Below are 20975 nucleotides of genomic sequence, written 5' to 3' on the forward strand. Positions count from 1 at the left end.
AGGGATACTTCAACATTTTGGCAAATTCGTCCGTTGCCATAATTCCTATAGTCTCAGTAATAGGTTCGTTACCTTCAGTTGTCGGTGCAAGCTGTTTTTAGATCGGCCACTGCCGAGTTCAGACCTGCTGTGCCATCTCAATGTAAGCAGACAGTATTTCGGCTTTCCCTCATCAAACTCATCAAATACACAATCCAACAGCTCCAAAACACTCTCGTGGACAAGATGTGACCTGCACATTCACCACGCTATGAAAAACTGAAAACAAAAAAGAAGTTTTCATTTTCATGGCCTTTAATTTATCCTGAAATACCTGAAAGTGCTAAGGGCATTTGTCTTCATGTTTTCTTCTTCCATTTTAACATGTTTTCAGGACAATTTGTTTCGTAATTTTGGATTTCTCATTTCAAAATAAAAAAACTTTTGCCTTGAAAATACACTGACCCCTTTGGGGTCATATAAGCCTGAATGCAAATGTCTCCCTGTGTTTAAATACACATTTTTTTTGTGGTTGCTTCAGTTTCCAAATGTAAACCCCTTTTTCTTAAAACACCTTTATTGGAAATATCAAGTATTTGAATATTTCTTTCGATGAGAGTGATTCCTCACACTTTAGAAAAGACATACACAAGACGTGTTATAGAGGCAAAATAAAAGACAAGTCCTGGTTTCGTCAGTGGTCGTCTGGTCCAACAGGGGGGTAGGCCGTGCCCAGAATACCCCAGCAGTGCTCAGAATGTCGTTACCTTCAGTTGTCGGTGCAAGCTGTTTTTAGATCGGCCACTGCCGAGTTCAGACCTGCTGTGCCATCTCAATGTAAGCAGACAGTATTTCGGCTTTCCCTCATCAAACTCATCAAATACACAATCCAACAGCTCCAAAACACTCTCGTGGACAAGATGTGACCTGCACATTCACCACGCTATGAAAAACTGAAAACAAAAAAGAAGTTTTCATTTTCATGGCCTTTAATTTATCCTGAAATACCTGAAAGTGCTAAGGGCATTTGTCTTCATGTTTTCTTCTTCCATTTTAACATGTTTTCAGGACAATTTGTTTCGTAATTTTGGATTTCTCATTTCAAAATAAAAAAACTTTTGCGTTGAAAATACACTGACCCCTTTGGGGTCATATAAGCCTGAATGCAAATGTCTCCCTGTGTTTAAATACACATTTTTTTTGTGGTTGCTTCAGTTTCCAAATGTAAACCCCTTTTTCTTAAAACACCTTTATTGGAAATATCAAGTATTTGAATATTTCTTTCGATGAGAGTGATTCCTCACACTTTAGAAAAGACATACACAAGACGTGTTATAGAGGCAAAATAAAAGACAAGTCCTGGTTTCGTCAGTGGTCGTCTGGTCCAACAGGGGGGTAGGCCGTGCCCAGAATACCCCAGCAGTGCTCAGAATGTCGTTACCTTCAGTTGTCGGTGCAAGCTGTTTTTAGATCGGCCACTGCCGAGTTCAGACCTGCTGTGCCATCTCAATGTAAGCAGACAGTATTTCGGCTTTCCCTCATCAAACTCATCAAATACACAATCCAACAGCTCCAAAACACTCTCGTGGACAAGATGTGACCTGCACATTCACCACGCTATGAAAAACTGAAAACAAAAAAGAAGTTTTCATTTTCATGGCCTTTAATTTATCCTGAAATACCTGAAAGTGCTAAGGGCATTTGTCTTCATGTTTTCTTCTTCCATTTTAACATGTTTTCAGGACAATTTGTTTCGTAATTTTGGATTTCTCATTTCAAAATAAAAAAACTTTTGCCTTGAAAATACACTGACCCCTTTGGGGTCATATAAGCCTGAATGCAAATGTCTCCCTGTGTTTAAATACACATTTTTTTTGTGGTTGCTTCAGTTTCCAAATGTAAACCCCTTTTTCTTAAAACACCTTTATTGGAAATATCAAGTATTTGAATATTTCTTTCGATGAGAGTGATTCCTCACACTTTAGAAAAGACATACACAAGACGTGTTATAGAGGCAAAATAAAAGACAAGTCCTGGTTTCGTCAGTGGTCGTCTGGTCCAACAGGGGGGTAGGCCGTGCCCAGAATACCCCAGCAGTGCTCAGAATGTCGTTACCTTCAGTTGTCGGTGCAAGCTGTTTTTAGATCGGCCACTGCCGAGTTCAGACCTGCTGTGCCATCTCAATGTAAGCAGACAGTATTTCGGCTTTCCCTCATCAAACTCATCAAATACACAATCCAACAGCTCCAAAACACTCTCGTGGACAAGATGTGACCTGCACATTCACCACGCTATGAAAAACTGAAAACAAAAAAGAAGTTTTCATTTTCATGGCCTTTAATTTATCCTGAAATACCTGAAAGTGCTAAGGGCATTTGTCTTCATGTTTTCTTCTTCCATTTTAACATGTTTTCAGGACAATTTGTTTCGTAATTTTGGATTTCTCATTTCAAAATAAAAAAACTTTTGCCTTGAAAATACACTGACCCCTTTGGGGTCATATAAGCCTGAATGCAAATGTCTCCCTGTGTTTAAATACAAACATTAACATTCTCCTTCTCTCCTGCAGAAGCTTGCAGCGCGACTACCAAAGACACGGGAGGTGAGGGACGTTCCCCACTGCATGTGTCCACCAGGTAGGATCCTTTTTTGCCTTTTAACCTGTTTTTGGAAACTAAGAGAGATCATCCAACTTTCATCTGAGGATTCTCTCATAGCATGGTTGTATTTTGCTTTTTTCATCCATGCATTTGTTGCAGGAGATGACAGGGTGGTTGAAGAGCTTTGACTGGTCAGAAACCTGGTGACAGATTAATATTAATGTGGATGACATATGCAGAAGTTTGTAAACCTCAGTTCAAAGCATTCCTGTCTCTGTGAATCCAAAGCTCTCTCTCTTTTCTTGCTTTATCAGGATCATATTTCCACTCTGTAGAATCAAAAGGAACCCATAGTCTGTTTTACTGAAGTCCATCTCTGTTACACCATGTGGCTGACTGTTTCCTGCTGAGATGGCAGTCGGGAGGTTTTGTGTCCTATTGGGTCAGGGTACGAGCTGTTTGAATGAGGTGGCATCGTTCAGGCATTTCTGGGAATCTTACCACATCCCTGTCCACCCTGTTGGAGCCAATCAGACTCCCTAAAATATCCCGGAGGGTCAGAATAATCAGAGCAGCTGAGGAACGGCTTCATGTGTAAGGGCCACCTGTTTGTGTGCTACGGCCCCAGGTGGCAGTTATAAAGTCATCCGTTAAGGGGGGGCAGCTCTGTCTATGGTTGTTGGCTCTCTGCTGCGTTCACGTCACTTAGACTGGAGATGGGAGAGATTTAAGAGTTTGTGTAGTGTCAGCAAATGTTTTCAACACTTTGTTAGACGATGAGTTGGTAATGTGGTGGTCAAAGTGGCTGCCTTTTAGTGCTCATTCATCATTATTGATTAAATTTGTTTAACAGTTTCTGGCCTGTAGAAGAGCCAAGCTGAGGTCAGACACCAGGCCCTTTCTTCCATTACAGTGGTCACTGTTTCAGATTGGACCTTCATGAATTTTTGCAGTGAATTACCATCTAAATCAGTGATACTCAACATGGGGCTCTTTTGTGATGATTTGTGGCTCTTTATGTCTAAATTTGAAACATTATTCCTGTAGAAAACCTTAAAAAACTTAGGGGAACCCTAACCCTAACCTCAGAAATTATCCACTGCAAGTCACATTAATCAGTTTGTTTTACAAACTTATACAGTTGGCTTTAATCGTCATCCTTATTTTTTGTCTGTGTATTTCCATTGCCCTTATTTGCAATGTTTTGCCCTTTTTTCAATCATTTTTGGCCAATTTTAATCAGTTTTTACTGCTGTAAGCCCACTTTTGCCCCTTCATTTTGCAACTTTTATCCTGTTTTTGCCCTTCTTCACCAGGTTTTACCACTGGCAAAAAAGGGCATAAAATGTAATGAAATGAATTGTAAAAGTAGCAAAAATAAGTTAAAGTGGCAGAAAATTGGTCAAAGTGGCAAAACAGGCAGAAAAAGTGGTGCAGAGAGATTAAAATGCAGCAAAATGGGTTTAAGGTTGCAAAATTGGGCTTAACATAGTGAAATGTGGTTAAAACTGGCCGAAATTAATAAAGAGAGTGGTGAAAATGGCTAAACGGAGATTACTATAGCAGGACAGTGGCAAAGACGGGCAGAAAAAAAATGGTGGAAAGGGATTAAAAGTGGTGAAATTTTAATGTCGCAAAAATTGGGAAAAATGGCAGAATTTCCCAAAATTAATGAAAATAATGGGGGCAAAAATGGTCAGAAAAGGTTTAAAGGGATTAAAAGTGGCAGAAATAAATGAATTCACCACCTGAACTCAATAATAGTTGACACTCTTTCCAGGTGCAAAGTGAGGAAACTATTAGCCAGGACGCTAGTGCCAGTGCTACCAGTCCAACACACATGCCAGTTCTGTGGGCAGGCCTGCTGACAACACCACGTTTCCTGATGATGGCCTTCACAATAAAAGCAAACAAAACAAAGTACTGAAGACTTTTACTGTGAAGAACTCAAGGTGTTTATCATTAATTTAGTCATCATTTTGATCCAATCACTGAGTTTACAGCTGCTTCTCTGACCTTGTCCAACACCAACGCCTGCTCCTTTGGACCATCATGGACTAAAAACAAACAAGTCACGAGTTAAAACACCTGTTAACAGTCTTTAAAGCTGTTATGAATTGCTGTAGCACTGGGCTCAAGACAAACCGAGTCAGCCCATTGCAGCTCACAGCCTGTTTTAAAGCCCCAGACAGTGGCAGGCCGACAGAGATGCTTTGCAAATGAGCAACACTCGCTGTTTGTTGCTTTTATTACAGACATCAGACTTCGAGAGGAGACAGCACACAATGATTTTGTCTCTCCTTCTGATAGCAAAGTAAGTAGTGGATTTTACAGCTAAAGGATTTTTTTATATTTCAAATGAGAAATACAAAATCAAGACACAAGCTGTATCCTCATTACTGTTTAAAAAAAGGAAAACAAAACATGAAAAAAACCTACCTTTGACCCTTTCAGGCAATTCATATGAAACTGGGAATCAAAAAAACTGAAAACTAAAAATGAAAAGTTACTCACTTACCATTTCTCATTTTTCCAAAAGAAATGAATCAGTGAAGAATGGTGTGGTTTATTCATGTTGTTGTTGTCTTTTTTGTCATAGAATACACTGACCATACGGTTTATTCAGCTTTTACTCAAAACTGTAAAATCCTAACATTATTATCCTGACTTTGCTGCTTAATATCCAAAATGTCAGATAAATGAACACTGCATGGACCCCACTTTTAGAGAAGATGTGTTCTTTACTGTTTCACTGAGACATTACAGTGATGTTAGTGAGGGGACAATGGGAAGCTATTTACGTTTGACAATTAATCTTCTGCATTGTTTTTAGTAGCCTTGACTAAAAGGTAGCACAATACTATCAGATCAGTAGAGCAGTTGTGCTTTTCTTCTAGGTTTCAGATGTTCCTGAGGTGAATTTGGTATTTTTTGCAATTGAAAAAACATTGGAGTGCAGATGGACCAAATCTAAAGAGGCTTTAGTCCTAAAAGCTGACAGCCTGGGTTGAAGTCTGATCATTGGCTTCACTATCAACTGCTTTATCAAATAAAGATATTGATGATTATAGCTGTTTGTTAGATTTGACATTGAACAGTTAAAGAGACAGCCATCGTGCTAGACTTGGACTGTTACATGAAAAGTAAAATTTTCTTTATGCATCTTCAGCTCAAGCAGGATTTAGAGGCATGTCTGACTCCAGGGAGCACTAGATATGTAATAAAAACACCCATATTTTTAATCCCTAATGAAGTAAAAACATGAACTGTAGAATAAACCCCCAGGATACAAGACTTTATTTTGATCTGAGTCCGTCTGCAGGTGTGGGTCTGCGTCTAGACGTGTGAGAACAGGGGGAGGGGCCCGTCACCACACGTTAGTGCTAATTGGTCTCGTCAATAGGATGTTAGTGCTTTAACGTGGCGGTAAGTGTCGGTGGGATGGCCCATGAAAGAGCGTGAAGGTGGCGGTTTACTCACAGCTTCACAGGACGTTTGTCTCGTCGCTGCAGGTGTGGAAGTCTTTAAAGTCGGAGCTGCCAGATGGTCGGAAACTTTACAGCTTCATGAGACTTTCAGTGTTTTCAGCAGCGATGGAGAGAGAAGGACTGAAAACAACCGGACTGCATGTTGATCTGTTTACCTCTGCTGCTTCTTGGTGGATTTTTTAATGTCTAATTTTTCACTCTGGCGTCAACATAAGACAAAAATGTCCTCTATGAAAAACATTCATGTAAACACATTTTACAGTTTTTGTATTAATTCTCATCATCAAATGATTATAACTACAATATATGTAAATATTTTGAGAATTTGAACCCTTTAAATGTCAGTTTGACTACAAGAAGTCTCCGTTTTGGAAAAAAAAAAGTCAAAAATAATTTTCTTCTGAAGAATAAATGTCAGCTGGCTTGGTTTTTATTTTTCAAGCATAGAAATTTTAAATGTTATGTAAACAAACATGTTAGTGATGAAGTGAAAACCTCAGATTTTTCCAAAGTATAATTGAAACCATAATTACAGTAAAACCTTCGGATATCTGGCTACCGTTCAGCTTCAGTGAAGTTTATGTTCATGTAGAGAAGAGTCCAGTCATCCCAGTGCCCAGCTGGTGCCTGCCAGTCACGACTCAGCACATACTCTGCTCACACGGACGCCATGCTCTCAATTATTTTCAGAGCCAGATGTCTGAAGGGGCACAACTCACAGAGAGATGGAGACACTGAAGGCTGGAGCCCGACTATTTAAACCACAGACAAATCACTGTGGCTGTGAATGAAAGTGATCAAATCTCAAAGGTAAAGTCGAACTTGAAAATGAAAGCAGAAATTCTTTTTTTGATTTTCAAAAAATGTGTTTTTTGACTCATTAAAATATTGAATATTGATTTTATTATTGAGTCAAAAAAGCACATATATCCAAAAATTAAAAGGCATTTCTGTTTATGTAGATTTCTAAATTATTCCCATTTAGTTTTGTAAAGAAATGTAATTTTTAAATATGAAAATTGAAATGCAAATTGAATTGTTTTGTGTGGGTGGGTGGGTGGTAAAAAGTGCACCAATTTTTCTGAAAATCAAAAATTAAACATGGTTTCTTATTAAATTCTGTTATTTAAAAGATTTTCCATATTGGTAAATATACTTGATGGTTTTTGTCATAAAAGGAACCAGTTTTCCCAACCATCTAAAATTTAGGGATTTTTCTCCTTATCATTTTATTTTTGTCAAACGATTTGCAAATTTGAAAATGACAATTGAAATGGGAATTGAAAATTTAAATTTTACTTTAATTTTTGTACCCAAAAATGCAGCCACTGTCTGAAAATAAAGCATTTTTTCACTTATTTTAATTTCAAGATTTTAATTTTGCCATTCAGTTAAGTTAAAGTTTTTAGAGATATAATGCTGATTGAATAATTGAAAATTACTGTGTTGTATGGGGGGATACAAAATACAGTACATCAGCGTAGGCATTGAAAGCATATTTATAACAGCTTGATGTAGAAAAGCTGTTCAAAAGTTACCAGTAGCCTCTTAGTTTGTGGCCAGTTGGTACCCCAGAATGCATACAGATGTTGGCTGTCCTTGCTCCCCCACTCCCCACCTCACCAGTTTCAGACACCTTTCCAAAAGTTGCCAACCATGGTGGATTATTTGGTAAAAAAGGAGGGAAAAAGCACCCAACATCCCTAGCTTCCAAGATTCCATCATCTGCCTTTGATGATGTCATCCTTTGAGGCGCTCATTAGACTTTAGAATGATGATGTCAACCTTCGAAGCTTTCATTAGACTTTAGAATGATGATGTCATTCTTCGAAGCTTTCATTAGACTTTGGAATGATGATGTCATCCTTTGAAGCTTTCATTAGACTTTAGAGTGATGATGTCATCCTTTGAAGCTTTAATTACACTTTAGAATGATGATGTCATCCTTTGAAGCGCTCATTAGACTTTAGAATGATGTCATCCTTCGAAGCTTTCATTAGACTTTGGAATGATGATGTCATCCTTCTAAGCTTTAATTACACTTTAGAATCATGATGTCATCCTTTGAAGCTTTAATTAAACTTTAGAATAATGCTGTCATCCTTTGAAGCTTTCATTAGACTTTGGAATGATGATGTCATCCTTCTAAGCTTTAATTACACTTTAGAATCATGATGTCATCCTTTGAAGCTTTAATTAAACTTTAGAATAATGCTGTCATCCTTTGAAGCTTTCATTAGACTTTAGAATGATGATGTCATCCTTTGAAGCTTTCATTAGACTTTAGAATGATGATGTCATCCTTTGTAGCTTTCATTAGACTTTGGAATGATGATGTCATCCTTTGAAGCTTTAATTACACTTTAGAATGATGATGTCATCCTTTGAAGCTTTCATTACACTTTAGAACGATGGTGTTATCCTTTGAAGCTTTAATTACACTTTAGAACCATGATGTCATCCTTTGAAGCTTTAATTAAACTTTAGAATAATGATGTCATCCTTTGTAGCTTTCATTAGACTTTGGAATGATGATGTCATCCTTTGAAGCTTTCATTACACTTTAGAATGATGATGTCATCCTTTGAAGCTTTCATTACACTTTAGAATGATGATGTCATTCTTGAAAGATTCTTAAACATTCCATCCTTGCCTTTTGCCCGCTGGCCAATCCAATGGACCGTTGCTATGAGAGGAGGGACAGAGAGTTCTGATAATAATCATTGTGAATGCAGAGTATGGACATACGGACCAACGTGGAGTCTGTTGGTATCTGAATGACTAAAATTAATTGTTCATATCTTTGTTCCACTCTGGGACCTGTGAGTTTTCTTCTGTTTGACTTATTTCAGAGCAGCCATTGAAAGATGAGTGCTTCAAGCTGGTAAGAGTGAAGCTGGAGAATACGAGGTACCTCTGGACTCATCGGTCTGTTGTCTTTCAAACGTTTATGGTCACCATGAAACAAAGCGATGTTCCTAAAAATATGAGGACCATAGCAACCGCTGTAAGTGGATGGAGATGGATCACCAGACACTTATTGCTTATGGCTGAGTGGGCCTCGTATCAACAGTCTGGGTATGTTGTGTATGCAACAATCACCACATGGCCCTATTAGGGTCTGAGCAGGGCCGGGTGGGGGGGACGGCGATAATGGAGAAAAGCCTCTGAGGCGGTCCAGGCAGACAGCTGGAGGGCTCTGACACTCATAGGGACTAATAATCTCTTTTTCTACTTAAGCTCAATGGAAGCACAATAGAAAACAGTGGAACTGGGATGAATCTGATGATGACGAGACTCTTAATCAAACAGTGGTTTTCAAAAATAACATTTGGCAATTTGGTGAATATTTTGAAAGAAACTGTTGTGGATTTTTGCCTGTAATTATTCCCAGAAACTTTGTCATCCAGTAATAATTTAGTAATCTTACATTGAAACATTAGGAAATTTTAGGGAATTTATGTGGGATTTTCCCTGAAACTTTTGGAACACTTCTCCAATCATTATTCAAAAATTTAAAAAGAAATGTTAAGAAATTTTAGGGAATTTTCTAAGATTGTTTTAGGGATATTTTTGATACTTTCCAGAATGTTTCAGCAGTCTTCTCCAGTAAGATCTCGGGATTTTTCAAGAAATCTGAGGGGATTGGGGGGGATTTTCCCAGAAAGTTTTTGGTACTTTACTCCAGTTGTATATCGCAGGAATTTTCAGAGAAATTGTCAGGAAATTTTGGGGGCGTTTTCCCAGAAAGGTTTATGGATTTTATCTGAGATTTTTCTCAAAAACTTTTGGTACTCTTGTCAAAAAATATTCTAGAAATTCCAAATGGAAAAGTTATAATTTTTGGATATTCCCAGAAACTTTCAGCAGTCTTCTCCAGTAACACTGGATCTGGGATGTTTTTGAGAAAAATTTGGTACACTACTCCGGTAATATTTCAAAAAAAAAATTGAAGGAAGCATTAGGAAAGTTAAGGGAATTTTACCAGAATGTTTTTAATGACTTTATTTTGAATTGTTCACTGATACTTTTCCAGGATTTTTTATTCTTTAATCTTTATATTATTTGTCTTATTTTTGCTTATATTTGTCTCTTTGTTCTGTCGTATTTCTGTGGGCTCCAAACATCACCATCTTTTATTCAATAAACCTGAACAACTGACCTATCTGAAATCTTGGTCACATTTTATCATGAGGGAATCTGTGGTGGGTCCCAAGTCTAGACCAGTTGTGTACCAGTACTCTAATTGATCTGGAGTTTGCTGGTATCAGCGCCCAGGTTTAAAGCTTAATGTTATTTTTTATCTGTATTTAAATCGTTGACTCAGTGAGTCTTTGTTTTCTCATCATGGACCTGTGGACTTGATGAAGCCGTAGTAATGAAAATAATATGACCATCATTAAACACAGCAGTAATGTAAATCATTCATTTCTGGAGCTTTAAATAGCCTCTGAGATCCAGACTCAGTGAATATGAGAGGAAGTCCACCTCATCAGGACGTAAACAGATCGTGTGAGTCCTTGTTTCTATGTTTCTCCCTGAGATCAGCCCATTGTTGTGTTTCAGGACGGGGATACAGTTTGTGTACATTACACGCTGATTTACTGTGTTTGCATTCTTATTTTGAACACGGAGCCAAACGACACTCGTGATTTCTCCTCAGCACAACAAGACCAAGGTCAAACATGCTCAAACAGGCCATGTGAGTCCACGTTAGCAGGTCGTCAGGTCAGCGCTAGCTCCGAGTACTGGTCTATATTCAGGATCGGAAACACGTGACTGAATACAACAGCTGAAAAATCTGTAAGGGATCAATCAATGATCTATTCTGGGACGGTCCTGCTGGATGTCTGCAGATATCTGTTTGAAGACTGTGGAAAAGTCACAATTTTATAAACGTCTGGTCCTTTCTTCATAGTTTCACTAAAAGGTGGAGGAGTCTGAAATCTTAGAGGCAAGCACAGAACACTGTTAAGTTTAAAATCACCGTCCTGCTTGAAGTAGAAGAGATTACAGAGCAGGATATTCCTAACCCTTGTACCTTCTTTGACCATTTTTTGGTGAATTGAGTTTTATTTTCTGCATCCATGTTGTCTGTGATCATTCCCAATCTATTTAAAGCAGAGATGGACAGGTTTTATTGAAGTTTGGGTTTTGCATGAGTGCAACGACTTAAGAAAAAAAAAAAAGACCACTGACTTCCCTCTTTAACCAGATGGAGTTCAAGTAAAAACCACATTTATTCCCCATGTTGTTCTAGTGGTGCGCGCTCATGCATGTGCACACCCCCACATGCATGCACCGGCATGGACAGGAACTATGTGAATCCCATTTTCCTAGTCCCATGGGACAGGATTTTTGATCATATCTGATTTCCAAACTCATTTCTAGCTGATACTGCAATGACCATAAAATTGAGCGTATAGAGTTAGTTCAGGCAGGCCTGGGGGTCAAACACTGCCATATAATCGAGATCAGCTGATCTCATCCAAGCCCTCATCAGCTGGCAGCCCCTGATTCTCTCTAAGCATTCTATTGGCTAACCGCACTCATGCTGCCTTATTTAAAATACTCTAGCCTGGCTACACTTCTCTGCTCCCTCTGAAAGCTGCTTTTTACAGCCCTCCTCCACCCCAGCTCCTCCTTTATTCTGCAGGTCTGACTTAAACAATGTCATTCTGTTCTATTGAACTATACCTGATGGTACAGTTTGCTGATATTTAAGGTCAATAGATGATATGGACTTGGCCATTATATTGACAGAAATTTTCCGTAAATGCTGATTTAATGCTATTAATTTTATGCATCTCTATGTTTTTCCTTTCATGATTAATGGTCATGTGTGCACGACCATGCATGTGCATGCATGTAGCAGCAAAAGGCACAGTGTCCAGGCCAAGTGTGGCAAACTTCTGTGCAGAAACACAGAATGTCTGACACTGATAGAGAAGAGTTTGTCTTTGTGAAAGTGAAATATTTTCCTTAAACACATCAAAATGAAAGGGATTTAACATGAAAACTCAGGAGGAAATAATCAGAAACTTACATTTCATCAGACAAAGAGTAGTGTGACAACACTTTGTTCTTAGAAGGATATCAAAAACAGCCTAATTGCTGACCCTCCCTTATAAAAGCTCAAAGAATGGTTTAAAAGCCAAAGTGTGTGCGTTCAGAGTACCTACACCTGCTCCTTAAAGTCTGGAATAGCCTCTATGTGAAGTGATGTAGCTTTCCTTACTAACCATTGGTGTCTGAGATCATCTCAACCAACCCTGGTCAGGACAGCGGATCTGTGATGATTGTTGGAGCTGCATTAGGAGCAGTGATGGCTGGAGGGTTCAGCTGGACTGGGAGAGGAGGGTTGACCGGGTTTAAGGCCTTGAAGGCCTAACGCCTCCAAGGGAGGAAGTGGGAGTGGCAGTTCACCTGGCCGGGTTCCCAGGGGAAGCAATGACGGTGGAACAGAGGGATGAAATCAGACCCTTCTTCAGTGACCCCTCACTACCGTCCACCCCCTTCCCCCTCACAATGGGATTACTGGGCAGCCTGGCATGGCTGGCATACCTCAACCTTCACCCATTTAGACGTACTGACATTAAGGATGGACGTTTGTTTAAGTTTATTCAGCCATCAGGGCTGAGATTGGAAATTAAGTCACATTCCTGCACAGGGAGATTCTTCTGGTCTGAATTTAGTCCATTTTCTAAATGGGTTAGTGATCTTTGGTCCCAAACAAACAAAGGAAGAGGCCGGCCCACAGAGTAAAGGTGTCCCGTAGTATTTTTACCATGAAATATTTCTAAAAGTGTCTTCTCACCAGTCAACCTGGCTGTACACTCTGAGGGGCTTAGCTGTGCTTGGATATGAGATGTAAATAGAAGTGTGGTCAGGACAGGAGGCCAACCTGTGGAGACGCTGCTATGCACCAACAATGTGACTGTTTTACTGCCTAAAGATATAGAGCCTTGATCAGGGTCCCAGTGCCAAAATGGCTGCTAGGACGGCGGAGCAGGTAGAGGGCGACTGGATCTGTGGGGCTCTGAATATCCGGCTGACGGTCGACTGCTCACATTCATGGTTGTAAGACAGTTACTTTCAGGAGTGCACAATATTATCCTCATGATATCAGTATCAGCTGATACAAGCTTAAAAAGCTGACTATCAGCACTGGTCGCAATTAAAATTTCTGCCTATATTCACAACCATAAATTGATCTCAAATATCGATTTATAGAGGCTGTAATGGTTTATATAGGCTGTATAATGGCTTATATCAACTATAAATATCAATATCAGTATAGTGACTGTAATACACTCTGTAATAATAATCAGACTGTAATCTGACGGTCTGTGCTAGAACTATCAGTCTTTACTGGCTGAAAATGTCAGTATATATTCTATAAAGGCTGCTAATGTGGATGCTGTAAATATCAGTCTTTATTGGCCATGAATAACAATATTCAGTGTGTTGGCTGTATCAGTGGATATCAGCTGAAAATACCAGTCCTTCTCAGATGAAAATAGCCTATTATAGCTGTAAATAGCAGTCTATACTGACATAAAGTACTGGTCTATATGGTGTGTTAATATCAGGAAATATGGCAGAAAATATCAGTCTATACTGACTGTAAATATCTGTGTATATCAGCTTAAATATTGGTCTTTATTTGAGATTTATTTATTATTTTTAAAAATGGGACAATATGCATTAATAGACATTTATATGTAAATACATGGGATTATAGCCCGATGGCTAATTTCCATCCCCACTCCCATTAGCAGGTTGGTGTAAACACAGAACAAAAATAAACATCAGTAAATAGGAATCAAGCACACAGAGCGTATTAAAAAACAAGCAACATACATAAGCTATGAACAAACTAAAGGACATACAGTCTGAATTAAGAACAGGCTGGGAGTTGGGGGACCATGGTAATTACACACAGTAGATTAAAAGTGCTTGTGCTAATTAAAGTGCCAACTGCTGAAGTGCATGGTGCTAGCTGCCTGTAAACTCAGGACCTCATTATATTGCATATTGCTGAAATTATTGCACAGAAATATAAAGTATATGTTGTATTGCACATTGGTCTTTATGTCTACAAATATCGTGTGTACTGGTTTTTACTATCAGTCTATATCAACTGTGAGTATCAGTGTTTATTACCTGTAAATATCCGCCTAAATAGGCTGTAAATATAGGTCTATATTGTCTGCAATAATGGTCTACATCAGCTGTAGATATCGGCCTATATTTACTGTAAATATCATCTGTAATGGCTGTGAATATTAGTCTATACTGGCCATAATATTAGTAAACTTTGGCTGTAAATATCGGCCAATATCTGCAGTAAAAATCAATCTGTATTGGCTTTAAATATCACTCTATATTACTATAAACAATGGTCAATATTGACTGTAATTTTCAGTCTATTTTAGCTATGAATATCAGCTGTAAATATAAGTCTGATTTGGCTGTAATAGGGGTGTCTATTGGCTAATAAAGACCCTTTAAAGTGAAAAAATAAATCTTTGTTTAGGTTTGTTGTATGGCGGGTCACTTTGTTATGAACCCCTAAATCACGTTTCAATCAAAAAAACTTTACTAAGTTTATAAAATTAAGTGTCAAATTCATGAAAAATGAGGCAGTAAAATCTGCTGCGGGATGGTGTGGGCGTGTCTGTTGAGTGAGCTGAAGCCACACCCACAAATTTAAAAGATGACCTTATAATCAGAGCGCGGCTGCCTGGCTCTGTTTGGCTCTATTGTAGTGTTAGAGGGGCGGGGTCTTTCCCCACTGAGGGCCCATGACATCACCAGTTCACATATCTGCCCTGCCCACATCAAACCAAGCCAGGAAAGAGGTGAAAAACTTTCTAATGGTCTAAATCCAGAATTAAGTCACATGTAGATCTTAGTGTTTTCACATGTTTACAGCAGCCATGTTCCAACATATCTAGAGTGTTAAGACAAAAACTTTGGGTTTCACTTTACAGGGTTTTTAATATCAGTCCATATCAGCTGTAAATATTGATCCATATCTGTGTCTTTTTGTCAGAATATCAAAATAACATACCTAGATTTTTTATAACTCCCCTAGTTTTCACATCTTTTCTCCCATTAGCACTTTTTGAGCCGTCCCTTTCTTGCTTTATGGTTTTAGTAAAGATCCGTTTATCTCTGACATCTACAAACAAAAGCTGCCTGTACGATCAATAATGTGTAAAATGTAAAAAAAACTTCTGTGTGCGAGCTCTTTCAAAATAAAACCCCTCATGGATCCTGTTCCTTTGGCAGTGTAACATAATTCAGAGGTGCTGTGTTTTTTATATCCGGTGTAAAGTTTTCTTTGCTGTAGATTTAGTTGCAGCTAAAAAAGAAACCCCAGGATGCCCTTGTAAACAAGAGGCTCCCTCTAATCTGTGCAGCTGACGGGGGGCCGGAGGGTCCCAGGGTCGCCGAGCTGGTTATTTAAGTCCCCCAAGTTCACCTTGACATCTGTGCTGACAGGAAGAGAGCACGGCAGATCCCCTTTCTTCGCTGGTGATAGTCGGAGCTCGCAGTGCAGCTGCCGGTGTGCGGCCATACTGGGAGAACGGCAGAGACTGGGACAGAGACAGAGGGGTTGGTAAAAAGTAGAAGAGGACAGGAAAGCTCTGATTTGTTAACATGTACGTCAGAATGACAATCAAGCCATTACACAGCCGTTACGTAGTCACAACACTCTCAGTCTGAAACAGTTGATGAAAGCAGGACTATAGGGTTACCTTCATACTACAGATTCTAATGCTCAATTCAGATTTTTTACTCCAGTTTTGGTTTTGTTTTTTTTTCTGTAGTTTGGCTGTTCACATGTGGCCTGCATGCAGACTGTTGTGTAAACAGGTCACAGTCCTGCTGCCTCCAGCTGAAATAAACTAACAGCTGGGTTTAACACCCAAATACGGTCTAGCTTCTAAAAGAGATGCATGATTTAACCGCTACATTGATTGTAGTCTTTAGCCTCTTTAGGCTTAGCTTAGGATGTCACTTTTCCGTTAACACTATAGCCTTATTCTTCGTTGACCACATTCAATCATTCCTTATGAAATTCTTTTAAAATAAACAATTTGATTGAGGAACAGCCCCCAAGTTTTGCTCATATCAGTGTCACCTCCTTAAATAACCCGCCCCTGTGAAGTTTGGTGGTGAGTAGCTTGGGTAATGTAGAGCGATATGGAGTCCTTTTGCTGAAAACTGTGCAAAAAAGAAGTAAAAAAAAAAAATAGCTCAACTTTGGCCCAATGCCACAACCCTGCCTTCTGGTGGAAACTCATGTTTTTCACCACTTTTGATCTCCGTCTTGTCCAGAATGACCTGAGAAAATTTGGAGACAATCAGATAAAATCTGACAGAGCGGTTTGCCAAAATGTGTAACTGTCCATTGGCAAAAATGTGGCCTTTACCTGCTGTGATCTCACTTCCTGTTCAGTGTAGAGGATGGTCTCAAGAGACTTTTTCTTCGTGTTGTCATGATACTTATGTGTACTGATGTTAGTGCCTGTAGCTCTTACTCGGCCCCCTGGCTGATGTTTGGGGCCCCCATTGGGGCGCCATGGAAAACCCCAACTATAGGTGAATTTTCACATGGAGGCAATTTTGTGGAAAGTTTGCTGAGTTTTGGGGGCTGTTAAAGATTATTATTAGATTTTTTTAAAGATTTTGTTGCTTGTTGCCTTTATTGTGATTGGACAGCAGGAGAAAGACAGGAAATATGGGGAAGACATGTATCGACAGTGCATTATGGGTGATAGCCTCTGTATATGGGTGCCTGCTTTACCAGCTGAACCCATTTGGGGCATGTTGAAGCCTGCAAATTAGCAATTGTTCTGCCGACACTACAGCCATGTCTCTCTGTGACCATGTTCAGTTATTACTTATGAAATTATTTTTAAAACCAGCTAAGTAATGATAGCCCTTCCTCCATCCCTCCACAAACTGCCTCCATCACTGCTGTCCTCCATGGAAACACATTTTCTACACCGCTCATCCCATTCAGGGTCACGGGGCTGGAGCCCAGCTGTCATTACTGGCCATAAAGAATACGACCTCTACACAAGACTGCAGAGTAAATTTAGTAGGGGCTTAAAGTTTTAATGGAATACATATTTTATTGACAATCAGGTTTAGAAAATTAAATGTAATGATGGAATAGATTCTGATGAAAATGTAGCAGAATCATTTATATGTGTCAATATTGAAGCTGAACCTCTGTGTTTGTCAGTGTTGCATGAGTCTCGTCCATCTTAAATGTTGTTGACTTCTTGTACTGAAGATCTCAGAGCTGCTGCTCATTTCTCCTCTCACTACAAACAAACACACCTGTTCAGTGAAGTCAGAACAGACCGAAACATTTTGACTGAACACAAACAGATCGGTCTAAATCAGTGAGTCAGAGCTTTGTTCTTGTTGTCCTGGAAATAAGCAAAACGACTCATAAATAAATCCAACTGTATGAATCAGCGCTAATAGGATCAAAAACAACAAAAGTGGGGCTGTAAGCAGCACTGAACAGGCCCTACCACCATGGTGCATGTCGGGGTGTGCAGTAACTGCTGGGTTTGTCAACCTGTGCAGTCTGCTGCAGAACAGCACAGAGACCATGTAGATCAATGAATCAAAAATAATGACAATGACTTTGTATATGAGGTCGAACTGTCAACAGTGGGTGGCAGTATGACAGAGCAAGATGTCATGAAAATGTAATATGGGAGGACTGATATTTTTATCATGTTTAATTCAAAGGCAGGAAGTTACATGTTAGAGGAGTTACTGGCTGCTTACAGCAGATGGCGCTGCAACAAAACCATGAAATGAACATTTAAATGTGTTGAGGGACAGACCTTGAAGCCAATCAGATGTTTCATATGAGAGTTACATCTACTTCCTCTCAATTGGCAAAGCATGAAAATGGTCGCCATCAACACAAGGCATTCTTTAATGAAAGACGTCAGTGTTTTAGGGACTTTATGAAACAAAATCAGAGCCTGATAAGTAAGAAAGCTAAGTAAGAAATCACTTCCTGTTGCTGGTTAACGGTTAGTCGTTTAGCACTATCCAGAAAGCCTTATGTTGAAATTGAAGCTGGTGGACTTCCTCTTGGGACTTTGGCAAAGGTCCAAAATGCTTCTTTGTTGATGTGGCCATGGTGAATATGCAGGCTAAAAATCATAAGCCTTGTTGTAGTAGTGTTTACGGGAAAAAAATCCAAAATCCAAAGAAGAAAATGTCTGTTGGCCACAGGGGGCGCTGTGACCAAATGATTTTGATGCATGATTGTATTCATGATGAATGTGTGACGTCTGGTGATGATTGATGTAAGCATTGTAGATTGGAATTGGGCTGAAAACACTGCAAAAAAAAGTTAAAAATTGCCCAAATATAGGTCCCTGTCATAGCGCCACCTTATAGTGGAAACTCGAGCTTTGATAATTTTTGATCGTCATCTTTTCCAGAATGACCAAAACAATTCTGGAGTCAAATTGGTAAAATCCCTTGAACCAGTTTTAAACAAAGGGGAAACCTGTTCAATTGTAAAAATGCCAAATTTGGCCTTTACTTTTTTTTTCCCATTTAACCTTTATTTAACCAGATAAGACCCATTGAGATCAAGATCTCTTTTACAAGGGTGACCTGGCCAAGACGTCAGCAGCACGTGCCATGATAAACTAGAATGGCTGTCTGAGGCGGCAGACCCACGCCTAAACAGCGCCACCAAGGAACTCACGCTCCCATTGATTTCTATGGTGTTCAAAATTTCAAAGTCCAAGAAAAACCGAACAGGTGCGTGGATCATCACCAAAATCTAATCGATTCTTCCCTGTCACTATCCCAATATTCCCTGAAAGTTTGGTGAAGATCCAACTTTCTGTTCTCGAGTTATCTTGTACACATACAAAGGAACAAAGGGACAAACAAAGAAAGATACGGAACCCTTTACATGACCCCCTGCCGGTTTCATCAGTGTGGGTAATAATACATTTCAGTGTCAGATCACAACAATAAGTTAAAAACAAACACTATTTTAGAAAGTACATAGGTATTTGTAGATAAAGTGCTGGAAAATGACACTGAAACAAATCTATAAACACAGGCACACAATCTTTAAAATCAGAACGTACAAGTGTACTGATTTTCATTCCTGTATGACTTACCCAGTTCCTTCACTCACATTTTGATGTCCCTTCAAAGTGGACAAGCACAAAACCACCATCATGTGCAGATTTCTACAGGGAAATTTTGTGGAAAGTTTGGTGAGTTTTTGGTGAAAAAAATAAAGTCTCGATATTGGAGATTTTTCTCTAAAATCAAAGAAAAATGCCTCACTTTCAGGGAGGAAGTTAAATTTTCAGGTTTTGGTACCAATTTGGTTGACTATTGTTGGTGCTGGGCTGCACGGGGTCCAAGGGGTTAGCGCTGTTGCCTCACAGCTAGAGGGTCCCTGGTTTGCTTCCCGGTCAGGGCCTTTCTGTGTGGAGTTAGCATGTTCTCCCCGTGCACGTGTGGGTTCTCTCCAGGTACTCCGTCTTCCTCCCACCACCAAAGACATGCTCGTTAGGTTAATTAGTGACTCTAAATTGCCCGTAGGTGTGAGTGTGCCTGGTTGTCTGTCCAGGGTGTACCCCGCCTCTCGGCCAATGATAGCTGGGATAGGCTCCAGCACACCCGCAACCCCTGACGGAATAAGCGGTATAGAAAATGGATGGATTGTTGGCGCTTTACTGAATAGGATTTTATTGATGGTTGTCCTTTTGTTTTGATTGCTTATTTATTTGTTTGTTTGGGGGTTATGCACAATATTATCTGCACAATATCGTTTCTGCAATGAGAAAATTCTGCTGATATTTACAGTCAATTTCTTAGCCATACATATTGGCAAAAAAAAAAGGTATTTTGGCGCATTTAAGAAAAAACTGCACCTTCTCTGATTGAAAATTGCTTTAGGATATGTTGGTATTTCACCTAAATGTTGTTTAATTTCACAGCCCTAGTTAAAATGTTGATTATGTCTCTTTATGGGTCGTCTGGATGTTGACGTCTACTGTAATAACGCTGATTCATGTAGCAGCCCCTGATCCTGCTGTTGGGTGTGAGTTTGCTCCATTAGAAACATGATTATGCACGAACAAGAAACGGTTTGTTTCCTGAATCACGTGCCGTTTAAAGCCTGTTAGCAGTAGGTGAGTGAGGTCCATGTACCATCTGGTTTCCCCATAATGAATGTTGTAGTAAGCTTTCAGCCACCCGATCTCCTCTCTCTCCCTCTGTTCCAGCACAGCCTCACGTCATAAACTTGTTAGCATCTTGTTTGAAAAGTGTTCACAGCCAGCTCGGAGCGAGTGAATGAGTGAGCCGTTTGGCCTCCTGCTCTCCATCTCAGAGCTGAATCCGTGGATTTAAATCATCCGTGGGTGTTACACTGAACTTTGTTTCCATCCTAGTAGAGTACGGCCACCAAAAACACTTCTCACTGACGTATTTTCTAAAGCAGAGCTCCTCCGTCTCTGGTTCAGTCTTGGCTCGGTCGGTGGATGTTTGTGTGAACTGGATTAAGGAAATGCACGGTCCTTCAGTCAGAGCCGACCACAAACCAGGAGCCATCTCGTCTGTTCCTTATAAAGGCATGCTGGTGAATACTGCTCAGTGAAATTAGATGTAATTGAAGCTGACCACCCCCTTGGGCAAAGCAACCCCCTAAAGAACAATTACTCCTCAGCTGCCTCTAGTGAGAAAACAAGGGCCAAATGGAGATGACTGGATGTGGTACCACATGGACCACTGAAGACAGAGTCAAGGTCCAGTATTTGCTGCTGCTCTATTAGGTGTGGCTTTTTCACTGATTTGGGTTCATCAGTTTTATACACAGTGT

General features: G+C 39.6%; 1 protein-coding gene across 10 annotated transcripts in view; it reads left to right on the forward strand.

Annotated features, from left to right (window-relative positions):
• col13a1 (collagen, type XIII, alpha 1) overlaps positions 1–20975 on the forward strand; it is a 196860-nt gene that overhangs the window by 15047 nt on the left and 160838 nt on the right. For all 10 annotated transcript variants that reach the window (XM_041789686.1, XM_041789694.1, XM_041789688.1 and 7 more), the window contains exon 2: positions 2549–2615. In XM_041789686.1, coding sequence (XP_041645620.1) covers positions 2549–2615 — 67 coding nt within the window. The remainder of the gene's footprint in view (positions 1–2548; positions 2616–20975) is intronic.

This window comes from Cheilinus undulatus, linkage group 6 (assembly GCF_018320785.1).
Source record: "Cheilinus undulatus linkage group 6, ASM1832078v1, whole genome shotgun sequence".
In the NCBI taxonomy this organism is placed as follows: domain Eukaryota; kingdom Metazoa; phylum Chordata; class Actinopteri; order Labriformes; family Labridae; genus Cheilinus; species Cheilinus undulatus.